Genomic DNA, 25,523 nt, shown 5'->3' with positions numbered 1-25,523 from the left:
CTGTTGTCATTTCGCCTTAAGCGTTTGGTATCTTCGGATCAAATGAGCCCTTTAGTTATTAAGTAAAAATTCGACCACAATTCAAATGAGTTGCCATATCTATGTATGGATATTGTTGAAAAAATTGCAAACAGACTTTTAGATTGTGTTACTTGATCGCTGTTGATGTTTTCACATGAAAAAAGCATGATTGCATCATTGCAGTGGTGGAAGCAGTTCAAGGTGAGAACCAGCATCAAGGTTTCACCTTGGTTTTAGCAGCTGGGGGCAGTGTGAATGAGTAACTTTCCACAGTCTGTCGAAATATTCTTGACTCGGGTAGTTGACCCACGTCCACCCAGTCGCTGTCATTGTGAAGCTTAAGAGTTCATTAGAAAGTGAACAGAAATTAAACAATGCAAACAGCATCAGCTGTTCTTGGATGCATTACATCTTTCTAGGATTTGAAGATCCAGAAGATGTTCTGTGGAGCTGTGTGTGTCTGTAGGAACATGGAGGGCATTGAAAGAAAGTGAAAGCTCTAATTAGTTCATGGAATAGCTGTTCCGAAACGTTTCGCTTCTTCTTTTCCTCGTTCAGCAATTTAACCAAGTTGTCCCAAAAGGAGGAGGCTGTTGTTTTGAAGTGTTCTATATGATTCTGATTCTGGTTTTTATTACTGGCTGAAATGCACCAATCAGTGATTTTTTTTTTTTTTTTTTGTGGCCACTTTCCCCTCCAGTATGTTTTTCTATTCTCATGGAACATTTTGTCTGTCCAAAGAAAATGTCTACTATGAATTTAAAAAATTATTATTTTTAATAATAATAGTTATGAAACCTTGGTAGCATAAACAGATGCTACCACTTATACTCGCAATAAAAAGCAACTCCTTGTCCAGTCGGTGAGAGAACAAATTCTTTTGCTTAGCAAAGTTTCAATAAAGACTACTTTATCTTTGTGTCGTTTTGACCTCCTGACCTTTTGTTGTTTGATTACCTGTACGCAAGTTTGTTTAATCTTCAGCTGTTGTCATCCGGATTGCCTCAGATCCCCCACCCAGTCATCAGTTGCCTCTAGTCACACTGTCCTCATTCACACACCCTTGGCTGGGATTTCACCAGCTGTTGGCCAATCAGATTTTTGCTACGTTACATCATAACTGCCACTGCCCTCCCAATATCCTTATGCTAACACTTTGGTTCTTTTTGTTATGCTTCTGCTTCTACTAAACCATGAAGTTAACAAAACTTGCTGGACGATGAATTGTCCCAGAAATGGTTGTGATAAATAATAATATTGTCATTTTGAGAGCATTTTCAACTAATATAATAATAATAATTAATAATTGCTTATTAATGCAAGTCCCCACTGAAAGATATATATAAAAAATGACTTCTAAAGAACATTCAGCATTAATTCAGAAAACATTCCAAATATCCAAAATGAACAAATAACCAAAAATGGCAATAATTACAGTGGATTTTGAAGTTTCTGTAACCAAAATTGCATTTGAAATCACCATTCAGCTCAGACAGGGAAGACAGGCAAAAGTGGCAGGTAGTGCGAGCTAACTACTTCACGCTGGGTGTCAAATGTTTGCCGTTCCTTAAAATGTTACATTGAAGGGGAGCGTCTCTTTAACGACTGTTGTCCAAATGAAAATTATTGCACTGCTTTTATTTTATCATACAGATTAATTTATTTATTGCTTATTCTGACAGGCTTAAATGAAGAGAAAATTTGACGTGATAATTCAATGTGAAAACGACATAAATACAATACCTGACATTAGCTAGAAGTGTTAGCTCCATATGCTAATTTCTTATCTTGTTTCGCTAAACCAGCTCTTATTTTGGGTATTAATTTATCTAAGTTCAGGATTTCACTTAAAGTGCTCCCAGTAATTTACCGACTAACAGTCCAAATTGCTGCTGGTGGCAGGATCATATTGTGGGGATCCTGTAGCAGAGACATCTTGAAGGTTTCAGCTGAAATGTCATTAGTCTGTGGTTTGAATTAGCACTTCTGACCTTCCCTACATGCAGCTACTTCTGCTTTGACTTGCTGTTCAGCCAGAGCGCTGTGCGTTCTCGCTTGTTGAAGCGAGAGCTGCCAGTCATCCCAGTCCGAGTGTCGTCTTATCTGCTGTTTTGTTTTGTGTTTTTTTTTTTTTTAACTTTTTTTTTTTTTTTTCATCCTGCTTCTCCATGCAGCCCTGAAGAGCCCTGCAGCCTTTCACGAACAGCGGAGGAGTCTGGAGCGAGCGAGGGTGAGCAGTCACCGTGGGTTTCCTCTACTGAGGCAGCAGCTTTATGCACAAAATGACTCCTTTTCTTTCCTGCAGAATAAGTGATTGATTAGAGGCTGTTTGGATTATTGGTGGTAATATCAATGAGCATTTAGCAGGGAGGTTAAGGTAGAGTTGTGACAAACAGTTTCTGGTTTGTAAAGGTTGAAACAAAGTGTTGGAAGTGTGCACTTTCTTTTCTGGAAGAAAAGGCTTTGTGCTGTACATTTGCCCTGTACCACCTAGCAAATTTGTTATTTGCTCGTCTTCAGACTGAGGACTACCTGAAGAGGAAGATCCGGAGTCGTCCGGAGCGCTCTGAGCTGGTCAGGATGCACATTCTGGAGGGTGAGCATACGAGAAAAATGAGAAAATGTGTAAAACTCAACTTAAGCTTTTATGTAATACTGCTCATTTCTCTGCAAGAATCATGTCTCGATTCTTAAAAGGATTCAATAGATGCAGTCTTAATTGGGTTAATAACGTCGATTGCTTTTGCTTTTATCGGCACCAACCATCTGTATATTTTGTTCTTTTGGTTTTAAACTCAGTTTGAAATCAAATAAAGGAAGTGGTGCAGACCCCTAGCTGCTCAATATCTGCAATCTTCAGAAACCTAACTTCCTTTTAGCAGTATTTCTTTAACAATTCTTCTGCAAGACTTTTAAAAGAAACTCCTTGTCATTTCCCATTGTGAAAGAAGCACAAGCTCACTCACCTGGGTGGATCTCGGTCATTCTGGAGAACACAACCAATCAGCTGGTGATTTTTCTTTCTTTTCCGCGTCCTCCACAGAGACGTCGGCAGAGCCGTCCCTGCAGGCCAAGCAGCTGAAGCTGAAGCGGGCGCGGCTGGCCGATGACCTCAACGACAAGATCTCTCACCGGCCCGGTCCCATTGAGCTGGTCCACAAGAACATCCTGTCTGTCAGCTGCCCTCTGCAGTCCTCGCTGCTGGGTAACTGCCGACGCACACTGAAAACACTAAGTTTAATAAATGAAAGTTTATTTTGCTACATACCTCAGATGTACACAGATTAATCATTTCCTGTTCATAGACCTTTTTTCACACTTGGTGACCTTATAAGCAGGGTCAACAGTCACCCCTCTGTTGCCAGCTTGCTGAGTTTGTTGCTATATTCAAAAGAAGAAATGGGTGTAGGCCGAAAACGAAGTCAGGCTTTTTAAAGGTCGGTTATCGGCCAGAAAACTGCACCAAGACTTGCAACTCCAAGCTTTGGTGGATCTCATTAGCGTTGGATATAGTTGACCAGAGGTCTGCAGCCTTAACAATCCAAAGAACCATTTCAACCCTCAGACCAGATGAACAAAACTTGTTCTGCACCGTAAAAGTTACTTGAAGTTTTGAAAAGAAGACAGACGGCTTTCATTTATATTTACCATAGCAAATTTGTCATAAAAAAAAACAACACAATTTTCTTTTTAAATATATTTTTAGATTTTGAATGTTAAAACCTCGTCAAACTCAAAAACCTTTGTAAAAAGAGGATGGATACATTCTCTTCTGTGGGATGTTGATGTAACTATTACATCTTACAGAATATTTTTGGTCTACTTTCTATTGCAAATTTTTTAGTTTACTGAAAATAAGACAAAACTAACTTACAAGTAACTTTTCAACAGAATAGGAGCTTTTTCCCATCTGAAACAATCTGCCAGTGGAACTACCACTTATTCATAAATATCAATAAACTATTATCCTTGAACAAGCTCCTATATCTTGCTGAAAAGTTACTTGTAGGTTAGTTTTGTCTTACTAGAAACTACACCAGAAATTCTTGGTAGAGTTTTGTGCTTTTGCAGTGCAAAAAATAATAATTTCCACCTTAATGACAAGAAAAAAGTTACATTCCTAAGAATGTAACTGCTACTTTTAGAAGTTCGATGCAATTTATTCAGTGGAAAAGCTTCTAAAACATCCATTGTTTTAGTAGTTATTTGATACACGACCTTCCAAAGAACCAGACTACGCAAAATAGATTCAAAACTACTTAGTTACTTTTCTGAAGTTTCCTTTAGATGTCCACTGATTGGTAAATAAAATCGTCCACACCATGTTGCATGGATGCACCTATATTCAGTCGTGTATTTGTGGCCAGGCATGAGAAGTGTTGTTGAGAGAGGTTCCGTATCTAATCGCACTGAGCTTCAGCTTTTTTTGCAAAGTAGAGCGTTCAGAAAATCCTAAATATCGTTTTCCTTTTGTTGTTCTGGCACATAAAATTAGGAATGCACTGATAAACTTTTTTAAATTTCCAATAGCAATATCTGAGCTTGGTCAAACGTAAAAACAACTTTAATTTGTTCAGTCAGTGCAATCAGCCAATGCAAAGTAAATAAACTGAAACGAAAACAAGTTGACTTTGTGCAGGAAATATTTTCTTAAATGATTTGGAAAGTGCTATTAGGAATTCTAAATGTAACGTAAAATAATAAAAGCAGGATGTCGCTCAGAGCACAAAGTATAGAATTAGATGGAATACATCTCCCCTGTTAGAACATCGTCACAGATACCCGATCTAGAATTTTTTTCAATATCGGAGACGATACAAATGCTGATATCTGATCGGTGCATCTCTACATAAAGCCCACAAAAATACACCGTTTGTGATTAGAATGTGACAAAATTATGTTCACAAATCTTAAACCACTATTATTATTATTATTATTGTAAATTCATGAGATTTGACCAACCTTCTGATCCAGGAAGATGGTGTCACATTCTGGACACCAGAAGGTGAAGGAGTATTCGTGCTGAACATTTTTAACCCTGTAGTGGCTGCTGCTGCCAGTGTACCAAGGACTTCCTGAGCTGTTGCACCACAAACTCTGTCTTCACGTCAGAGAAGCAATAAGAACGACCAGGGTTTCCCTCCCTGCTGGATATAGAAACACGGGAGGATTCATCCTCCTGCTGGAAGCTGCAGCATTAAAAACAAAGCGCTCACTTCTGGCTGAAGCATTACCACAGCCACGTTGCGACAGAGCAGCCACAGAGCACAACATGTTGTCCAACTTCTCTAAAGTCACTTCATTGCGACATTTTTCGGATTGTGTTTGAGGAAGACGAAGGTCCAGCTGTTGTTACGGCAACCTGAAGAATCCGTCTCTTGTTCCGTTGCAGATTCCCCGAAGGGAGCCGGAGGGGAGAGCTCCTCTCTAGACGAAGACAGCAGCGACGCTCTGTCACCTGACCAGTTAGCCAATCACGACTCTCCGCTGAGCGCCGTCACGCAGCTGTCCCCATCCCACGTGCTGGCCCAGAATGGGGACATGTCCCCCACGCAGGTATTACAGCTCATCCTCCCAGCCGAATGAAGCAAATCACGGGAGAGATTCCGCGCCGTTAACCACAGCCACGTCTTCAGTTTCTCACACAGCCCCCTCCTCCACCTCCTCCGCCTCCTCCACCTCTGGTCAGTTTGTCGGACTCCCCCCCACTGCCAAAAATAACAAATGGGTTGGCGCTGAGCTCTCGCCTGTCTTCTGGACACCTCAAGGTACGCAACATTTAAAGGGACAGTGTAATGTAAGGCAGACTTTTTTACATCATCATGTTATAACGTTATTCCCTCATCAAAAACATTCATGGAGTTTTGCCTTGATGTTTTCCATTCATGTTTGAGAAATTCTTTCATCTCCGTGGGAGCTGTGCAAAATGTCTGGGTGGACCTAGCCCCGCCTTCTAGACATGGCTCCTCCCCTCGCAGCTACATTTTTCAAGCTTTTATCTGACAGAGCAGCACTCATCTGTGACTCGCCCATTCTGCTCCTTCAGACTAGCCAGCAGCGATTAGCAAACACCTGGTGGAACTGCACACCTGCTGAGCTCATTATATGAGCTACTTATCAGAGCAACACTGGTAAAAACGTTGTTAAAGCGTTAAAGAGGAGCCATGTTGTGATGACTTCCTGAAGGTGGAGTTTCAGAAAAAGCAATAGTTTTTAAAGAGACAGGCCCAATTTCAAGCCGATAAAGTATGAAGTCAAATTTATATATGTTTAACAAAGCATTTGGTGTCAAACTTGCCTCAGATTTGATCATTTCTGAAGTGATCTCTGTTATTAGAGCTGGTGTTACTGGTTCGCCTTTCCTCAGTTTTTAATTTGTTGACTTCCCTCCATCCCCAAATCCCATTTTTGCCCGCAGTCCCAGGCTAAGATGAGTTCAGACCGCCCCCCACAGAGATCAAAGAAACCAAAGGACAACAAACCTAAGGTCAGGAAGGACTTTTTTATTCTTCATTAAATTGTGATTTTAATGTTTGGAAATCTGATGAAAATTGAGAAAGTGACCAATTGTCTAGTTATTTATTTTGCCGTTTTTTTTGTTTTTTGTGTTCAGCTTTAAAAGATTTTTTTATTTATTCATTTTTTGGCCTAATTTCAGTTTCTGTTTTATTAAAATTATTCCTCAAAACTGTGAGAAACATCAAAATGGGAAGGACTTCTGATATTTTTGGTGTCTGTTCCTTTAAATACATAGAAAGGCTTTTCTCGGTAACGTTGACATTTTAGCATGACCTTAATTATTCTTTTTCAGAGAACTCTGCATCAAAAGAGGAACGAATACCGTTTTCTTTTTGTTTTGTTTTTTTGTTCTACCACAGTGAACTTAACACTGACACAGTCGGACATCTGTCTGTGTTTTACCAGATCTGTGTTTGTGACATCATGGTCACAAACTGCATTCACTTACTTGGGGTTTTATGTGTATCACAGGAGTAACATAATGCATGATTGTATATTCTTGTAGAAATAAAGTGTTTTGCAAATCTTTGACTCCAGTAGAAACGCATCAGTCAGCCGCCATCAGCCAATGTCCCCATAACTTACTCTGATCAGCAAGTTGAATATTGAAAATTTCTTGCACATTAAATACATCCAAACTAAGTATATGTTTAGTCTAATTTAATCTTCAGTTTCTATTCAGATCTAAACTACAAAAATCCAAGAACCTGGAAACATTTTCTTAAGTAGGAACGTACCAATATGAAAATCTGGGCTGATATCTGATATTAATTCGGCTCTTCTAGCTGATGACCGCTATTTACCAATATATTTTATATGTTTATTTTGTACATTTTATTACACTTTTGACATCTTGTAAAAGCGATCCTCCTGACACACAAATGCATTAAAAGGTGCAAACAAATTAATAATAAAATTCCTTTTTTTAAATAAGAAAAACGGTATATAACCTAAAATAAAATGACAGTTTTCATTTAGTGAACACTTGATCATTTGTAGTGAAAGATGCACGTGTAGCGAAAAGATACTTGAATCATCAACATGTGAAAAGCTCGGCCCTTTCTGCTTGTCTTGGCATCAATACAGTTTATTGTTCTGTTGGTTATTTTCTATATTAACCAGTTAATAATTCGATAGCAAAAAGTGCTTAATGGAAAATTTTTAAATTATTTTTTGCATAATTTGAATCTGGGGAAGCTAGAGTTATACCACTTGAGTAGCTCTGGGTAGAACTTACTGCTAAATGTGTTTTTGTTTTACAATTTTGGCTTAATTACTACTCCTAATATGATGTTCTTTCAGTATTTTGCCTTTTTTGAGTCTGTATACTCCATTTAACAATTAATCAATTACTAAATTAGTTGACAATTATTTGAATAATTTGTCCTCACGACTAATCAGATTAATCGCCGCTTCTGACGGTTTTGCTGTATTTATTTATTCTCTTTTAAAAATAAAAAGCATTGATAGCCATTCAACTTTGTGTTGATCGATCACATAAACTTCCAATAAAACACATTCAAGTTTGTTGGTCTACAAACTTGAATGTGTCACGTTGCGTAATAGTTTGGTAAGGAAAGCCTCCGAGCTTTGACGGAGTCTCTCATGGCGAAAGTTGCTCATGTCCCGTCCTCCGCCCCACAGGTGAAGAAGCTGAAGTACCACCAGTACATCCCTCCGGACCAGAAGGCCGACAAGGAGCGCCCGCCTCAGATGGACTCGTCCTACGCCAAGCTGCTCCAGCAGCAGCAGCTCTTCCTGCAGCTGCAGATTCTCAGTCAGCAGCAGCAGCACTACAACTACCACACCATCCTGCCCGCCCCTCCTAAGTGAGCGTCCGGCATAGCTTTGTGTGTGACTGATGGGTGTCCTCCCCTCTGCTGTGGTTAGCTCATTTTAGAACAAGTTCACAAAGTGTGTCATTAAAAGCAGAAGTGCGAGCTAAAAACGATCCTTTGATGTTGCGTGTCGGTAAACATTTGCCTGTGGTGCAGACGCAGACGGGGGAAGCTGAAGTTTTTGATTGTAGTGTTGGACTGTGCTGTTAGCAGCTGCTTTATCTGGGTTTTATTTGCATTGATGGGCGCCTCTGTGAGGAGAGATGTTTGAAACTTTGTGCCGTTTTCTTTCACCACACAGGCCACAAGCTGATCAGCCTCCCTCCTCCAGCTCAGGCCCCTCCCCCTCCCGCACGACTCTCACCACCACGACCACGGCCCCCTCAGCTCAGACCACAGCTGCCCGTCAGAGCCAGGCTGCAGCGGCGGGAACCAAACCCACCACACTTCCAGCCAACCTGGATGAATTCAAAGTAAATTCAGCACCTTTACTCTGTGGTGAAGCTTATTTATCTCTAACAACTAAGCTTTTGTTGAACTATAGAACTGGATTGGACAGCGGCTATTGGCCACTAGAGCTAGTGATGGACACCTGAAGGCACCATTGCTATTCATAGAGTCATGTCCATGAAACCAGACTGTTCCAGTGCGGGTTGAGCAGGAGTCTGCCACAAAAATGCTTGTTTCTCGTCTTTGTGCTCTAAAATATGGCTTCAGTTAAAGCTGAGAAAATTGCCAAAGTTTTAAAATGTTAAATACATTTTCTCCCTAGATATAAATCTATAAGCAGTTTCGTTTCTGTCGGTTTTGTCAAGATGCAAGAGAGAACTAAACAAATTTCTTTTATATTGGACATTAATTTGATGTAATTGCTGAAGTAGGAGTCATAATTTACTAAAATTGAAAGATATACTCCTAGACTTTATGAAATATTTTGATGACTGTTTGAATATCACAATGTTCTATGAACAAATGATGCAGTTTGCATGTATTGAACTTTTAGAAATGACAGCAGTTCAAAACTACTGTTTGTCTCGCTTAGTCGGCTTTACTCCACACACAGACCTGTTGCCGTGGAAACTGACTGACAACAGCTCTCGCTATCCAAAAGTGCAGTAATTACAACATCTCTAAACAGGCAAACATTTCCCACACAAAACACTACATTAAAAAAAGAACCTTCTGTCTGTTACAGTTTTTTGTTTTGAGACTTGATGTTTATTTTGTATTAATCAGCGGCCATCTGAACACAGTGGTGGTTGATTAACTCATTTAAGCATCTGCTCTACTGATGATCTGGAGTGTGGGTCGTCTTATTTTAGTGTTAACTGAAACACACCAAATTGCTCAACACATGTACACTTTCATGTTGTCAAAGTCAAGCTACCATAGTTGACCTACTACCCACTTTCTCAATTAATTATTTTTTTTTGTTAAAACTTAATGTGAAATGTGATATCCTTGAATTCTTTATCATTAGTCATAGTATAGACAATATCACAACATTGCGTCCCTTTTTCTGACTCTTTGCGTTACTCTAACATTTTTCTGACCACCGACATTTGAGACTCAATGCATAGCATGTATGCGCATGTATGTTGCAAGATAAGTTGTATGATATCCAATTGAGTGATGTAAGTCAAGGGTTAGCTTGTCAACTTTTGAATGACATTTCTACAAGTTTAATCCCAGACGATTCTCTTCACATGTTCAGTGTTCAGCTGCATGCGGTGAGATATTCCTCATTGTTCCTCTTCTTCCAGGTCGCCGAGTTGAAACAAGAACTGAAATTGCGCGGCCTGACCGTCTCTGGAACCAAGAACGATCTCATCGAGAGGCTCCGCAATTACCAAGAGCAAAACGACAACACCACGGCGGCTTTGAAGAGCGCCGCGGCGCAGTCGGTCCAGCAGGCCTCCGCCTCTGCCGCCGCCACCAACACCACCACATCGGCTTCAAACACAACCCCCACCTTCGACCACCAGCCGGCGGACGGCGCCTGCTTTAAGCTGGCTTTGTCCTCGCTGGCCCAGGCTGTCCCGGGGCGGGTCATGCGGTTCGGCAGCACCAGCTCCAGCCCTCCGGTGTCGCCCACGCCCTCAGAACGCTCATTGGCCGGCTTGAGTCCCGATGAGACGAGCTGCAATGGGGACATGTTTGGGGAAATGGTGAGGCTTGGACTGTTTGTCAGCGTTAGACTATTAGACTACATTCACACAGGCAAATGTGACCTCTGCAGAGTCTGAAAATCAGCATCAGTTTGTTTGTCCTTTACTAACAGTTTTTTCTTTCTTCCATCCTTTAGGTGACCTCTCCCCTCACCCAGCTCACGCTCCACCCCTCTCCTCAGCACCCATCAAACATGGCGTCACTCCCACAATCTTACTCCGTCGTCAAGGAGGAGATCCAGAGCTCCTGCAGCGTATCCAAGTCATCGGCCAAAGAGCCCCTGGCTGCGGGAGCCATGGAAACATTGTCTCTGGACAAGGACCAGATGCTGCAGGAGAAGGACAAGCAGATCGAGGAGCTAACCAGGATGCTGCGGCAGAAGCAGAGGCTGGTAGAGACCCTGAGGTCCCAGCTGGAGCAGGGCAAGATGGCCGCCGGGGCGGTGGTGGTGAAGAAGGAGGGAAGCGAGAAGAGCAGAACGCTCACAGAGGCGAAGCTCCACACTCTAATAAAAGCTTCGTCTGCTCAGCCGCCGGCGCTCCAAAACGGCGCCGCTCTGGCCGTGAAGGAGGAGGCGGAGCCTGAGAAAGGGATGGAGGGAGTGACAGAGGAGGCACAGGACAAGAGGCTGGCCCAGCCAATGCAGTGCTCCCAGGAGACGCTGCTGAGGCTACAGCAGATCCACCGGCTGCAGCTGCAGCAGGCTGAGCAGCAGAAGCGGCAGCAGCAGGCCAAGCTGCAGAAAGACTCAGAGGGGAAGGCCAACCGACACAAGCAGCAGCAGCAGCAGAAGAAAGAGGCCCTGCTGCTCCATCAGCAGCAGCTGCAGCAGCTCATCATCCAGCAGACCCAGCAGAAGCAGCTCCAGGCCCAGCAGAAGCTGGCCCAGCAGAACCAGGTCAAGCAAACACAAGTAGACGTCCCAGCTCAGCAGAAGAACCCTGTCCAGAAGAGTCAGGTGCAGCTGAAGCAGGTTCAGGTGCAGATCCAGAACCAGAAGGCGGCAGTGAGCCAGAGGAAGCAGCAGCGGCTTCAGCAGCGGCTGCAGCACAAACAGCAGACGGCCGCGATGAGCGCCCAGCAGGTGAGACTGGTGTGGTTTGAATAGGGGGGGTGATATGGACTTTTACTGGGAGGACTTTCATTCCAATATTAGGTGATATTATTGTGACTATTTAATGCTTTTAGGATTGGATGATATGGCAGAAAAACACGTCACTGAATAGGTGTTTCATATTGGTCAACATCGATATTTATCAATGTTTTAAATATCTGAAACATTGCCAGACTGGTAGAGTGACTTTTCCTGTTTCATGGAGTTTTCACTCCATCTCATTGTTTTGTATTTTTAAGCAGTTATGAGGCACGATGGTAGAACCAGAGACTGCTGCTGTTGCTAGGTAACCATAGTGAGTGAGAGTTAGTTAATTCTTAGCTGACTGTGATAAGTTGAGCTGGTAAAGCCATTCTATCAGACGCATCGTCTACTGATATTGATCACACGTCTATGACAATATAATATTGTTATTGATTTATTTTCCGGCCCTAATTTTTATTTTTATTTTTTAGGTAACTTTATGGCTGTCACCATGAACATTTGAAAAACTTTCCCATTTAAAATATGCTTCTTAGGAACGTCATTTACGTTAAGTGTGACTTGTTTCATAAGCTGCACACAGTAACGACCTTCAATCATATTTTTGATATTACTCGTATCTATTCGTGCTCTTATGAAACAGTGGAGAAAATGTTAAAAATAACATTTCCCTTGAAACTGTCGGTTTTGTTTTATATTTATTTTGTTAATTGAAATTTATAGAATTGACTATAAATCAAAATCCTTATGATGAGATTTTTTTTACACTAAGGATACAATAAATTCCATCACTAGGTTGGAGTCAATAAATATCAGGTAAACATTTTTTTTTTTTTCATCTTTTTCTTTTCAAGGTGACTCCAGTCATCATCAACCAGCAGAACGGCACTCCGCTCCAAACCCAAGCCATCGCATTGGACCTCAAGGCCAACGGCATGCCCACGCTGGTCACCGACAGCAACGGCAACCATTACCTGATCGCTCTGACCGGTCATGCCAGAGACAGGCAGAACGGCGTGTCCTCATTGGCCAAAATCAATGGACGCATCACCCTGCAGGTAAAGGGCCGCCACAGAGCGAGCTGCAGCATCTTCTTCATGAAACGACTAAGCTCTCATCTGTCTGTCACTTCACAGAGACTACAGTCCAGTCCAAGTAAACTCCCCAGCACCGACAGCCAATCAAAACAGCAGCCAGTAGCTGAGCCTGTGAGCCAACCGGACAAAAAGGTCAAATGAACACCTCTGTTTATAGGAGATGTGATTTCTGTTGTTTTAGTATCCGACAAGAGATGTAAAAAATAAAACAAGGGACCATCTGCTAGTTATGCAGTGCTATAATCTATCCACTAGGTGTCAGTGCTGGTGCAGTTAAAATTCAGTTGTGCTGCAAAAATTTAAATGTCAAAAGTTTTCGTTACTAATTGTAACAATTGAAACTGATATATGATACAGATTAAATCCACACACACAAACTGTATGTTTGCACTCTGTATGATTGAAGTTTTATTTTTTATATATTCATATATATTAGGGCTGAACTGATGATTGAAACAACCCTCAACTAATTTAGTTAATTGATTAATCGTTAACTACAGCATACAGACGATTTAAAAAGTCCAGTTGCTGATAGAACATCATACCCAGCAGTAATTAAGCAAAAACTTTACAAAAAAAGTATATATTTTGGATCTAAGATGGAAAAAAAAATTACTTATGTTTTTCCCAAAACTCCTGAAGTGCCATAGTTTTAGTTATGCATGGTACAAATTCTGTAAAAAAAAAAAAACAAACAAAAAAAAACCTATTAAGCGCCTTTTGCTATCTATTTAATTCTAAAATACTATTAAAATAGTCAGATAAACATCACATTGAAAAACATGTCAAACATGTTTTTCACATGTTGATGATAGCTTCCTTTGCTACAAATAATCAAGCGTTCACTAAAGGAATGCTATACTACAGCAAATTTGGGCAGTAAAATGTTTATTTTCTTACCTAAAAAATGTATTTGTATTTTTAATGTATTTCTAATATGGGATAAAATTATCTTAAGTGATTAGATGAAAAAGAATCTGCAGAATTTGCCATTTTTTTATCTGACTAATCAGTTAATTGCACAGCCATGGAAATGACGCACTTCTCCTCAGTGTAATGCTAACTCTCTGCTGTGCCCCCTCAGGGACAGAAGGCAGCCTTGCACTTAGACACCAATGGGTCGCCCCAGCCGAGCCTGTCCCACACGGCCCCGCCCAGCCTGCAGCCGTTCTTCGACGACATGCCCGACACCGAAAGCCAAAGTAACCTGATGTCCTCCCTGAAGGTAACGCTCCCCCGCCTCGGCCCCCGCCCTCCCTTTGCAGCAGAGACCCCGTCAGCATGCAGGCTCTGTCTCTTGGTGGCTCTCTTCTCTCTGTGTAAAGTTTTTTTCCCCCTTGTTTCCTCTCGTCTCTTCATCGCTCTGCTCCCAGCGGAAAGAGGAGGTGTGTCCGCCTTACGACCGGCACACACTGTTCACCCCTCCCTCCCCCAAACAAAACGCCTCCCTCCCTCCTCAGCGCTCTAAAGTATGTCCCTCAGCATGTCTTTTCTTTCCATCCGTTTTGCACTTATCAATGTTTTTTCATCTCCATCTGCATTTTGGTGTTGTGTGAGTTGACATCCGCCTCTGGACGCACAAATAATACCAACCTACAGCTCATCTGTTGCTTGTTTTCACTTTTTCCTCTTTGTTCGACAGATTTACTTCTGCTTTCTTTGTCTTGTTCCCTCAGTTGCTCTGGTTGTTTTAAATATTAAATATCTGCAGGAAGAAAAAAAAAAGTCTATCACTGAACAAGTGTTAGCGGTCATGAGAAAAACAGAACTGTGTTTATTGTTGAATTTTATTCTTCTCAGTTTGCATGAAGCTTTTTTAGCAACTCGGGACCAAGAAAGCAGAACAAAAACACGTATTTTCCCTTTTGAAATGTTTAAAGATTCTGCAAAATGATACAGAATAACAAAAAATTAAAAATTGTGTTACTCTGTTTTAATATGTTTGATAGAAATATGAGTTTTTCATTCTTATTCTTAGGTGAAATCCATTACAGTGAAGGCTGGAAGTGATCAGTTATGTCATGCAAATACTCTCAAAGCTGTTTTTATGTATTTATTAATATTTGTCCATTGCTGATGAACTGGTGTCAGATGGGCGAGCTCTTCAGCTAAAACTCTTAATCTGGTTCCTACGACCATGTGTGCACCAGCGGAGTCATGCAGCATGCATGTGGTGTTTCAATTAACAATTGGGTTTAAAAAAAATAGTTTCAGTCTGGCTATCCTTCTAACTGCAACCCTTACAGTTGCAGCGCCTTGCAAACATATTCATACTCCTTAAGCATTTTCATATTCTCTGGTTTTATGCGAGATTTCATAGCAAATAGCTAAAAACTTTTCAAAATAAAAATCTGATAAGTGTGGTGTGTATTTGTATTTAACACCATAGAGTAAATACCTTGCAGGAGGGCTGCATGAGTGTTTCACATTGAAATAATAAGATCTATGTATTATGCTTTACATAAAACTCCAAGGCTCATATAAGGCGAATTGTATTACTATTTTAGGAGTTTTACGAATATGAACAGTATTGAAGTATTTGCTAAGGGGGCTGAATACAATGTGTGCCACATCTTTCACATTCATATTGGTAAAGAGGTTTGAAAACCATTTTGTTTCCTTTGTGTTTTTCTTTCACACAGAATCTCAGAAAGATACAATCAAATTTGTGGCTTAATGTAACAAAAGATTAAGACTTTCAAAGAATATGAACACTTTTGCAAGGCACTGTTATTGTTTAACTGATTCCAAACTCCACTTCCCATGAAGGTCCAAACCTTTAGCTGCGGTATTTTGTTTTTCTGTAGCTGTTTAACGGCTTTACGTTTGTTTGCAGGAGAACGGTGTGAACAGCCAGCAGATGGACGATCTGTTCGACATCCTGCTCAAGAGTGGAGGTAACTGTCTGGGTCTTTTGTTGTTTTTGTTCTTTTACATGTCCCGTCCGGCAGTGTGGCACTCAGAATTATTGTCCAAGTGTCAAGGTGTTAATGACTTCAATAATACCTTAATAATGTCAATTGATTAAAATAGGATGTAACATGTAGAACATTTTATTTGTTCATAGTAGTTACTGTTGCTTCAGTCATGAATAGCTACATGTAAAATGATGCTTTGCTACGTTGTTTTGTCTACAACAGTAAAATAATTTTGGGGTACTTCTTGTCCTCTGAGCGCCACATAGAAAAGTCGAGAGTGCATCTGTTTTAAGAAATGGGAAATTAGCCCCATAGAGAAACGGCTGAAGCAGAGAAGAAAATACTGTTCAAACATCAGACGACGTCGTGAAAGTACAGAAGAAACCTGTGCATTAAGAAATTGAACGGGGTCAAAAGAATGTGAATTAAAGCAGGACTAACGCAATAATTTTGAAAGCCCCTAGTTTATTTCAAATTCAATGAACTTGGAGGCTGAAAAAGGGAGAAAGCTGGGGAAAAGGTAGAAATGGAAAGAAAGAGATGAGAGTAGAGAAGCGGAAGAAGCATACAGAGAATACAACCCCACCCTAGAAGTCTGCTTCTACACCTGCAGAAAGAGGGAAAACTCTCTGCTGAACCTGAGAGGACACTCATGGTGATTATCTTTCTCTCTGTCTTCCTTCAGAAATCCCAGGCTTCAAGGCCAACCCGGACCCTTCCCTCGCACCCCTCCACTCCGACCCGCCGTCCCCCTCTGTCCCCGCATCCCCCCTCCACCTGTCCCCACCCACCCCCACAGACACCCTCTCCTCTCAGCTGCGTGCGGGAGAGCCCGGCAGCGGCGGCGGGCGCCTGGAGGACTTCCTGGAGAGCACCACGGGGGCACCGCTGCTGGGCATGGAGCCCGACGGTGGTGGGCTGACGCTGATCGACGACCTGCACAGCCAGATGCTGAGCACACCCAGCATCCTGGACCACCCCCCGTCCCCCATGGACACGTCCGACTTGAGCTTCTCCCACCACTCTGCGGGGCTGGACTTTGGCGACCCCACCCTTGACAGCATGGACTGGCTGGACATCTCCATGGGCAATGGGGGTGGTGGTGGTGCAGAGAACGGGGGTTCTAGGGGGGGCGGGGCGGCGTGCGACAGAGACGGGGGAACGAGTCTGACGCCGCTGGCGCCGCACACGCCACCCAGCGTCTTCTCGGCCGACTTCCTGGACAGCACGGACCTGCAGCTGCACTGGGAGTCGTGTCTGTAGCCGCCCGTCCAGGCGGGGGCGCCACGCCGCCGCCGCCCACACTGTGTACAGGCTCCGTCTTTATGTCACGCACACATCTCTATACGCGGTCTCCGCCACTGGCACATGCAAAAGCACGCACACACAAACACACACAAACGCATACGGTTTGTTGCTGGCTGTTACTGAATGTGAGCTGAGATGAAATATGCAACTAACATAGAAGTTGAATTCATAGAAAGGAAGCGGGGGGGGGGGGACTTTTTCTGAATTTAAATTCTGTGGGAATTTTGAGCAGCTGACTGGTTAGAGCCAGGCTTAAAAAAAAAAAAAAAAAAAAAAAGACTTCCTGTGTCTGGACCTTGATTGTAACCCGGTTCAAATGAACCCATCGGAAGCAGGACAGATCAGGATCGAAGATGAGGAACGTTTACCACGCCTCTTAAGGCGGCAGAGTGTGTCAGTGCCTCCTTAAACTTTGCACTTATGCTGAATCTGATTGGTTTAACGGGATTGACAGGTCAGCAGCTGAATCTGAGCACCGGACGGCCAGTCCGGTGTATTTCTGATCAGCTGGTGGGACTTAAAGCAAAAGGCAGCTGTGGCTGGCCTCGTCTTCCCAACATGGCAACCTGATCCCCCCCACCCCCACACTAGTCAAAGAAACAATCATCACTGGTTGTCGGTTGCTGTTGAATTGAACCATATCAGTGGCAACCATTTGAACTGAAGCCTCAGTGGAGGCTGTGTATTATTGGTAACATTATGGTAGACCACTATGTATTGCTGTATATGGGGTGTATATTATATCAATTGTTCATAAGACTATTTTTCTTTGGTGGTTGCTTTAGAGCCGAGTGAGCCGGCTTTGAGGGAACATAGTGAGGGGGGCTTCTAAAACACTCGGTCCTTGTCATTTTATAAAGAAAAAAACTTTCGAAAAAAAAATAAACATAAAATAAAAACACAAATATGTTTGCTTGTGTTCTTTTCCATGACATAATTATTTAGTAAATTGTCCGTATAAGGGTTTCTGAAAACCCCCCCAAAAAACTAAACTTTATTTAACTTCAGCCACAAGAGGGCGCCAAAACTAAGAACTTACTGAATACAACTACCTGAAATTGGATATTTTTTTCCAAACTAAAGGAAGGAAAATGTATTTTAAGCTAGTAATAATAATCTACGGTATCTTGAATCCAAACACTGTCTGTGAGACTAAGAAGCTTTAATTAAATCCTGACAAAGCTTCTCAGCATTTCTCTATAAATATTAAGTTCATTTGAGAAAGAGTCACCCAACCGTTTTTATTACTTTTTTAAAGTAATTTAAAATCTTATTTGGTGCTAATTTACTTGGCTGTTTTGTAAACTTTCTTGTGTGATACTAAGAGATATTAAGCCTGACAGAAACTATCATTGAGAAAAGTCCTGTTGCCTTTAAAGACGTTTACCTTCAAAAACTACTCACACAGAATTGTGTGTTAATTGGAATTTTACGATAGACTAATTGTGAATTAAAATGAAAATGATCCAAAGTTTTCTAAATTTATTTGAAAATCTAAATCTGAAAAGTGTGGGATGCATCTCTTTATAGTCCCCCAGAGTGGACTAGAAACATATGTGTGCTTTTGCTGCACTTAGACTGAAATGTTTGCTAATTCCTTTTTGTAAAATACTTTGTGCTCGGGTAAGACAAAAAAAGGAGACAAATCATTGAGTTAAATTAGTTCTGGACTTTGACTAGACCACCTTATTGCATGAATATATTTTAATCATTTTTTAAAAGGAGTTTTTGCTCTATATTTAGTGTTTATTTTATTTTTGCTGCACCATTTTCAACATTAACAAGCCTCTTTGTTCCTGCAGGAAGAAAAACATTCCCACAGCATGATTCTGCCACCTGTGTGTTTCATCATAGAAGTTTAATTTTTATAAGCAGGTTTATTTTTACTTATTTATTTGACCACATTCAGTTTGCATGTTGGTTCAGTTTCATTCTGATCTGACCAGAAGGTCTTTTGATTTTTTTTTTGTGTCCCCCACATGGCTTATGGCAAACTGAGAACTGAACTTTTTTTTTTAACCTCCCTCTTCCATAAAGGCCAGATTTAAAGTGTGTGTGGTTGTAAGTTGCAATGTCAACAGATTCTCCCTTCCTTTCAGACTCCACTTTGAGACACATAAGTATTCGTCTGGCTTTTTGGTAAACCTGGGATACAAACTTGGAGGGGGAAAAAATGGGAATCTCCAAAATCAAAAAGCTCTTTTTATGAAGAAACAGTAAGAGACCTCTTCATCATCCCCTCCTCTTCCTTCTCTTTCTAATAGTCTTAATTGAGCTCTACTACCAAGTCCTCCTCTGCCCTACTAATTTCCTCCACCATCCCTCCAAGCTTCCCCGACGAGGTCCCAGCCTATCTGACACCCAGATTGCAACATGTGCAACCAACTCACACACAGAGGTCGCAGCAGCTCCCTGATGCAGCGCCGGTGATGTCTCTCTCATTCACAGAGCAGATAAAAGTCCGGAGGCCATGCCACTAATTAACTGCAGTGAGCTCCGAAAGGCTGCAGCGCCAACAGGGCTAAAGATCCTCTCTGCTCCACAACCTACTGACAGGATCCCGTCACATGCTCGATGAAAGCTTTTAATAAGGCAAATGGGGGAATAATAAAAGGTAAATTCATGTAGCTAAAATTAAGACTAAAAAAAAAAAGAATGAAGCTTGTCTTTAATATGTTAATCACAGGTCTTAAATTTGACAGTACTAAAAGCTTGTATATTGGGTTTTTTTCTCACGGGACTTTTCTGTCAGGCAAATGTTCGAGTCGTACTTAGTGAGTAGAGGCCATTGCTAGCTGGCTAGCGTTTTGTGACTAGCATGGGTAAGTGCAAATTTATTATCAATTGGCTTGACTACGTCCATACATTTGTGTGGAAATGTATATAGGACGTAAATTTTGGGTTTTAAATTTCATTCATAATTGTCTTAAAAAGGTATTTAACCCTTTACTCTGTGCTTGGTCCGACGACGTCGCACTGACTGACCCCGCGAGAGCTTTTAAAGTTTTTATTTTATTTTATTTTATTTTATTGTGATTTCGGAAACTAATGGTGTGACAGCATAACCCAACTTGAACACCGCTCCTCCTGAGAGTGGCTCTAATACCGCGGGATGGTTAGAAGGTCTTAAATTTAGCTTGGTGAAACCTTCAAATATCCTGACTGAAAAAAAAGAAAAGAAATTAAGTTATATATAAGGTGTGTGTGTGTGTGTGTGTGTGTGTGTGTGTGTGTGTGTATATATATATATATATATATTCATAGTTTTCTTTAGCTTTAGCTTGACAGATTTAACTAGCGCTGACTTTTCCACCCTCTGGGTTGCTTTCCTCATTTAAAAAAACAGATCAACAATTTGATAAATACATTAAAAATGTCATCTTGCCAGGAGCCAGAGATGAAGCCAGGGGGCAACTGCTGGGATTTGGAGTGAACACTGGAACGGTAAGAGAAACTGCTCTCTGAAAGGACAAAAAAGTCTAAACACATCAGCGTCACTGAACTGTAATAAATAGCTTTACAAATCTGTCCACAGTGTTTTCAAAATGAAAAAAGTCAATGAGAACCAACGAAAATGGCCAAGACAAGTTTAAAAGGTTACAAAGAGTTCAATAAATTTTCAGGTTTTTTAAGCATCTTTTCTTTTTGTGGTTGTGAGTGTTTTTGTTTGATACTTTTGGCCTGTTTTTGGCTGCACTTTCATTGAAATGTGAGCAGAGACAGTTTGTCAAGTGGGCCTCTTGGTAAAACTAGGCCTGCATCTTTGAACACAGATTCTTATGACTTTTCTAAGTACATCTTGTAGTTGTTCAAAGAATAGAAAAGATTCTCACAGCATTTTGAAGGTTAAACAACAAGGACTCTTTTTCTGTTTGTTCCCTATAGGAACCAATCAGATCTTGAGCTGCAGCTAGAACCAAACCTTTCTGCTTGTCATGCTAGCTTTGTCTCCTTTCTCGTGTTTGTTAGGCTTTATGGTGTGAAAGGAGCAGTCAGGTTTGGGTGGATCGTGCTGTTACTGCGACGACTTTGATGGAGGACGAGGTGATTGTTGACATTTGCCCAGGCAAGTCGTGTCAGGCAGGGAGAGGATGACAGCACTGTCATACCCAAAAGATTTTAATGTGCATCATAGTACATCCAGAAAGTATTCATGCAGCACTTTGTTTTTTGACATCTTTATTCCAACCAGTATTAAATTAATATATTTCCTCAAGATTCTACACACAAATATCACTAGGACAATGTGGGGAAATATTTTTTGAGTCTTTAGAAACCCTTGAAATTATATTTATCTAAGTATTCACAACCTTTGCTTAACACTTTGATATCAATTACAGCCTCAGGTCTTTTTAAATATGATGTCATCAGCTTAGCTTTTCAACTTGACATTTGCGAATAAGCCAACAAAATATGGGAAGATATTAACAGGGAAAGTTTGAAAAAAAAAATCCTTTCAACTCTTGTCAGTAGAGGAACTTTTACCAGTTTAATTAACTAATTAGAGGAACACAGATCATTCAAAATATTTTCAAGTTTTGATTCATTTTTCAAATTAATTTTAATTATAAAAATGTGGACTAGTTTAAGGGAGCAGACTGGTTGTGTGCTCATTGGCCTATCATAATGTAATGTGGGACTTTGTGTGTAACTTTACCTCACGACAGCCAAACTGCATCCTCACAGAAATGTGAGCAATATGTAAAGAATTTGGTTTCATTAGTTTTAAAATATGAATTGGGATGTAATAGTGTAGGGGATCCAGACTGGAGACTGATTACAAAAAGGAATGTTTCATGTGAACATGGAAGAATGAATATCTTATGAGGCGTAACCCACTGCAGGAATCCCACTCTGCATCAATGCAGACATAAAACGGAAACAGAAAACCATACATTTTCAATCATCTGTTTTTTGAGGGTTTTTTTTTTTTTCTCATTTCATTGGCTTTGATATTTTAACGCTGTGTGTGTGTGAGTGATCTGACATGGGATCAGTGCACGATGGAGAATGGATATGATGGGCGAACAAAGTTGGAGAGGGTTCATCACGATGGCAGCATCAATAATCGACTGGTTGAGCCCGAGCGGACACAACCTCAGCGTTTTAATTGGAAGGGAGCATCGGTCCAGACGCTCGGTAAGAGCAGAGTACAGAGAGGTAATCAAACCAATTGTTCTGTAAGTCAGTCATGAATTATTACAGTGCTAACATTCAGTTATTAGGAGCAGTAGAAAATGTCCTCACATGGATGTCTTTCTCTGATTTGTTACTGAAAAATGTTGAGGGTAGAGTTACTGAAAGTCAGTCATTTAAGTATTAAATCCCTGCTATCTGAGCTTACCATGACTTTAAAATGGTTAATGTCAACTTTGCAGATGGAAAAAGAAAATTAAAGAGATGGCACTTTTGATAAACTTGGGTTATTATTAAAACTGCAAAATTAGTTGGCAGCCCTGGTAAAGATCTATTAAAAATACATAAAAAATACATAAACCTTCCAAATTACAAAAAAAAAAAAAAACTTCCAAAATACATAAAAAATTGAGATCTTCTCATTAATAACCCATGGCTTCATGTCTTCCTGGGGTACAAATATGACTCGACACAGAGGTCCACCCTTTTCACCTACTGACCAATTGGTTGGACAGTGACCCAAATTTACTGTATGATGCTACCACCATGAGGGGATGGTGGTAACCAGTTGCAGCAAGATGACTTCATAACAACCAGGAGATGCTTTCTACATCCCAACTGGGTGGTCTGGTTGGATTAATTTGTAGAAAAGCACCTCATACTCTTAATATAGTGGAAGATCTATGATGCTCTGGGCCTCTTTCTCTTAGAAAGACTATAGAAGCCTTGTTAAGGGTGTGACATTGCTCACTCTCCATTCATATCCTGTGGAACTTGTGTGGACCTGATTTCCTTAATTTTTGGTGACCGGTGATACTTCCATGTGAAGTTGATCTTATTTGTCTAAAAATCATCCATTGTCCCCTTTTGCTCAGCCGTCAGAGAGGCTTGACTTAGAGAACCACCCGCCATGTCACTTCTGCCTGAGTTATCATAGGTCACTCGGAGCAGCCATGTCGTCGGTTTGAAAGTGTAATACAATTTTGGAAAAAATAGCACAAAATATCACAATTTGCAATTCATGTAAGGGCGAAGTAAGTCGTGGTGAAGCCACAACCAAAACCTTCAATCCTACATCATTTAAGAAACCACCATGCTGCATGCACCATTTGAGCAAAGCAATCAAGCTAAGGCTAAAGCTAAAGCTAGCAGAAGCAAAGAACTAGTTGGTGACCCGGTGTTGGCTCTTATGAGAAGTGAAAAGAACATAGCTACTACGAAGAAAGTTCTGGAATTCATGGCATTAAACAAGCAGCCATTTTCAGTCGTTGAGGATGGGGGTTTCAGAAACTTGATGAATCACTTGAGCCCACAATATAATGTGCTGAGTCTGAGATACTTTTCAGACGTTGCGTTACCGGAGTTGTTCAGCCAAGTTATCCAGACACATCTGCAGCCTGCTAAAAGCCGATGAAAAGACACTCTGCTTTACGACACACAACTGGATTTCTGATGTAAGCTTAATGTGCATGTTGTGGGCAATGGATTGGAACGTCATCAAGTACTTCTACAGTGTAAGGAATTGTTGGGGTCTCACACTGCTGCTAATCTATCAGCAGAGTTTAAGGCAATGTTGGATCTTTGGGAAATCTGTCATGCAAGAGTTCATGTTGTTTTGCAGGACGATGATCGTAATACGGCCAAAACATTGGATGATGCTAACTTTACAAATTTACCCTGCCTGGCACACACACTGCAATCCGTAGGAAACGAGGGAGATTTACTGCAGAATCGCAGACATTGTTGCAACAGGAAGGAGAATTGTTGGATATTTTAAGCATTCGTTTCCCTATTCCCAACTCTACATCATACAAACACAGTTAGGTCAGCAGAAGAAAAGAATACCACAAGACGCTTCAACTAGGTGGAACAGCACGGTCTACATGCTGCTGTCGCTGCTGGACCAGAGACGTCCTATTGGCACCTTTGCTGCCGAGCACAAGCTACCAGCTATACTCAGTGCACACCAGTGGGAGCCAATGGACAATGTGCTGACCATCCTCGCACCTTTTGACCAACTCATAAAGGAGATCAGCTCTTCAACAGCTACAACAGCAGATGTCATCCCAGCCGTCACTGCACTCAAGTGGCTTTTGGAGAGGCAAGCAAGCACGGACCATGGTGTTTGTACAGCCAAAGCCACTCTGTTGGAGGCTAGTGTGAGAAGATTAAGCAACATTGAGCATGAGCCCTTGCAGCTTGGGCACTATTCTTGATCCAAGGGAAATAACTATGAATATTCTATTTTCTAGCCATGATTACTTTTAGCCTGCTGCTATATTTGAACAAACATTTCAATTAAATTAAAAATGAAAATAGTTTGATTGAAATGCATTTCTTTATTTACATGCAAATGATAAAAAATTGATAGTGTATACAAAGCACAATGATTGACCCATCTTTTTTTTTGTTAATGCAAAACAAGGTACAAGAATCACTTCTTCTGAGCAGAGGTGAAAGATGAAGTGAAACCGTTTCTTTCACCCAAAGAAGGGAGACCAGATGCAAACCTGAGAAACCTGTTGCAGGAACATCTTCTGAAGTGGAGCCTCCTGACATAGATGCACCTGCAGCCAAAAGGTGCAGTCGACTGTTTACAGTATGTGATTAAATCTAGAAGGAGAACATTGATGAGGATCAACAGCTAGCCAGCCCTTCAGTGAGAACTACAAGGTAAGATGAAGGGAAAGATATATATATATATATATATATATATATATATATATATATATATATATATATATATATATATATATATATATATATATATATAAAAACAGGGAGTAAGAACTAAACCTCACTGAGAAAGAAAAATGGGGGGAGAAATTGAGAAGGCAGTGTGGAAACCCAAGAGAAAAAAGAGGATATGTTTGTGATTAACTGAAGAGGAAAAAGCTGGTGGAGAACTTACAAAAATAGCTGCTTCCTATTAAAATCAGTTTCTGTCAGTGGTACTCATCTGCCTGCTGCTTAGCATGGCAAAGTTGCACGATAATACAACACATTAAAGCAGATATTGGAGGGCAGGTTCAGGTTGCGGGTTATTGTGTATCTTTGGAAATGTCCCAATTTATGTTCTGAATTAGAATTTTTATCTAAGACGTATCTTTCAACAAAATCTCATCAATTTCAGGTAGTTAATTGATTGAATCTCTGAGACTCTGAGAGTGAATGTATTTTTTCAGCAGGCAGAGAAAAACCTTACCATGAGTATTTAAAGATTGAAAAAGTGCTCATATTTTCATTCCTCATTGCAGTAGAGTGATTCACAGATGTCAAACCTTCACTTTCACCTGCAAGATAGTTTTGTTTGGAATGAGTTTTATGGCAGACTAGTCGGTTGTCTGTGGAGTGGCAGATTGGGTGTTGGTCCCATTAAAAAGAAATGGCACCAGAGAGTGTGTTCCAACCTTTAAAGCAG

At 40.9% G+C, this 25,523-nt stretch overlaps 1 protein-coding gene across 5 annotated transcripts in view; it reads left to right on the top strand.

Annotated features, from left to right (window-relative positions):
* Nucleotides 1-17,871, top strand: part of mrtfab (myocardin related transcription factor Ab) — a 52,841-nt gene extending 34,970 nt beyond the window's left edge. For 4 of the 5 annotated variants that reach the window (XM_088016599.1, XM_014997954.2, XM_088016600.1 and 1 more), the window contains 15 exons: nt 2,196-2,251; nt 2,542-2,617; nt 3,065-3,226; nt 5,414-5,577; nt 5,658-5,789; nt 6,440-6,508; nt 8,185-8,369; nt 8,680-8,851; nt 10,142-10,546; nt 10,684-11,631; nt 12,498-12,701; nt 12,780-12,872; nt 13,825-13,965; nt 15,577-15,637; nt 16,344-17,871. In XM_088016599.1, the coding sequence (XP_087872725.1) occupies nt 2,196-2,251; nt 2,542-2,617; nt 3,065-3,226; nt 5,414-5,577; nt 5,658-5,789; nt 6,440-6,508; nt 8,185-8,369; nt 8,680-8,851; nt 10,142-10,546; nt 10,684-11,631; nt 12,498-12,701; nt 12,780-12,872; nt 13,825-13,965; nt 15,577-15,637; nt 16,344-16,921 (3,446 nt within the window). In that variant the 3' untranslated portion in view covers nt 16,922-17,871. Of the gene's footprint in view, nt 1-2,195; nt 2,252-2,541; nt 2,618-3,064; nt 3,227-5,413; nt 5,578-5,657; nt 5,790-6,439; nt 6,509-8,184; nt 8,370-8,679; nt 8,852-10,141; nt 10,547-10,683; nt 11,632-12,497; nt 12,702-12,779; nt 12,873-13,824; nt 13,966-14,113; nt 14,210-15,576; nt 15,638-16,343 lie in introns of all 5 variants that reach the window. The other variant, XM_088016602.1, reaches the window with a different exon arrangement.
* Nucleotides 17,872-25,523: the final 7,652 nt, after the last annotated feature.

Source organism: Poecilia mexicana, unplaced genomic scaffold (genome assembly GCF_051168715.1).
Source record: "Poecilia mexicana isolate PSO_F unplaced genomic scaffold, ASM5116871v1 scaffold_19, whole genome shotgun sequence".
NCBI lineage: Eukaryota > Metazoa > Chordata > Actinopteri > Cyprinodontiformes > Poeciliidae > Poecilia > Poecilia mexicana.
Note: the sequence above shows the minus strand (reverse complement) of the source record. Positions and strands in the feature narration are given on the sequence as shown.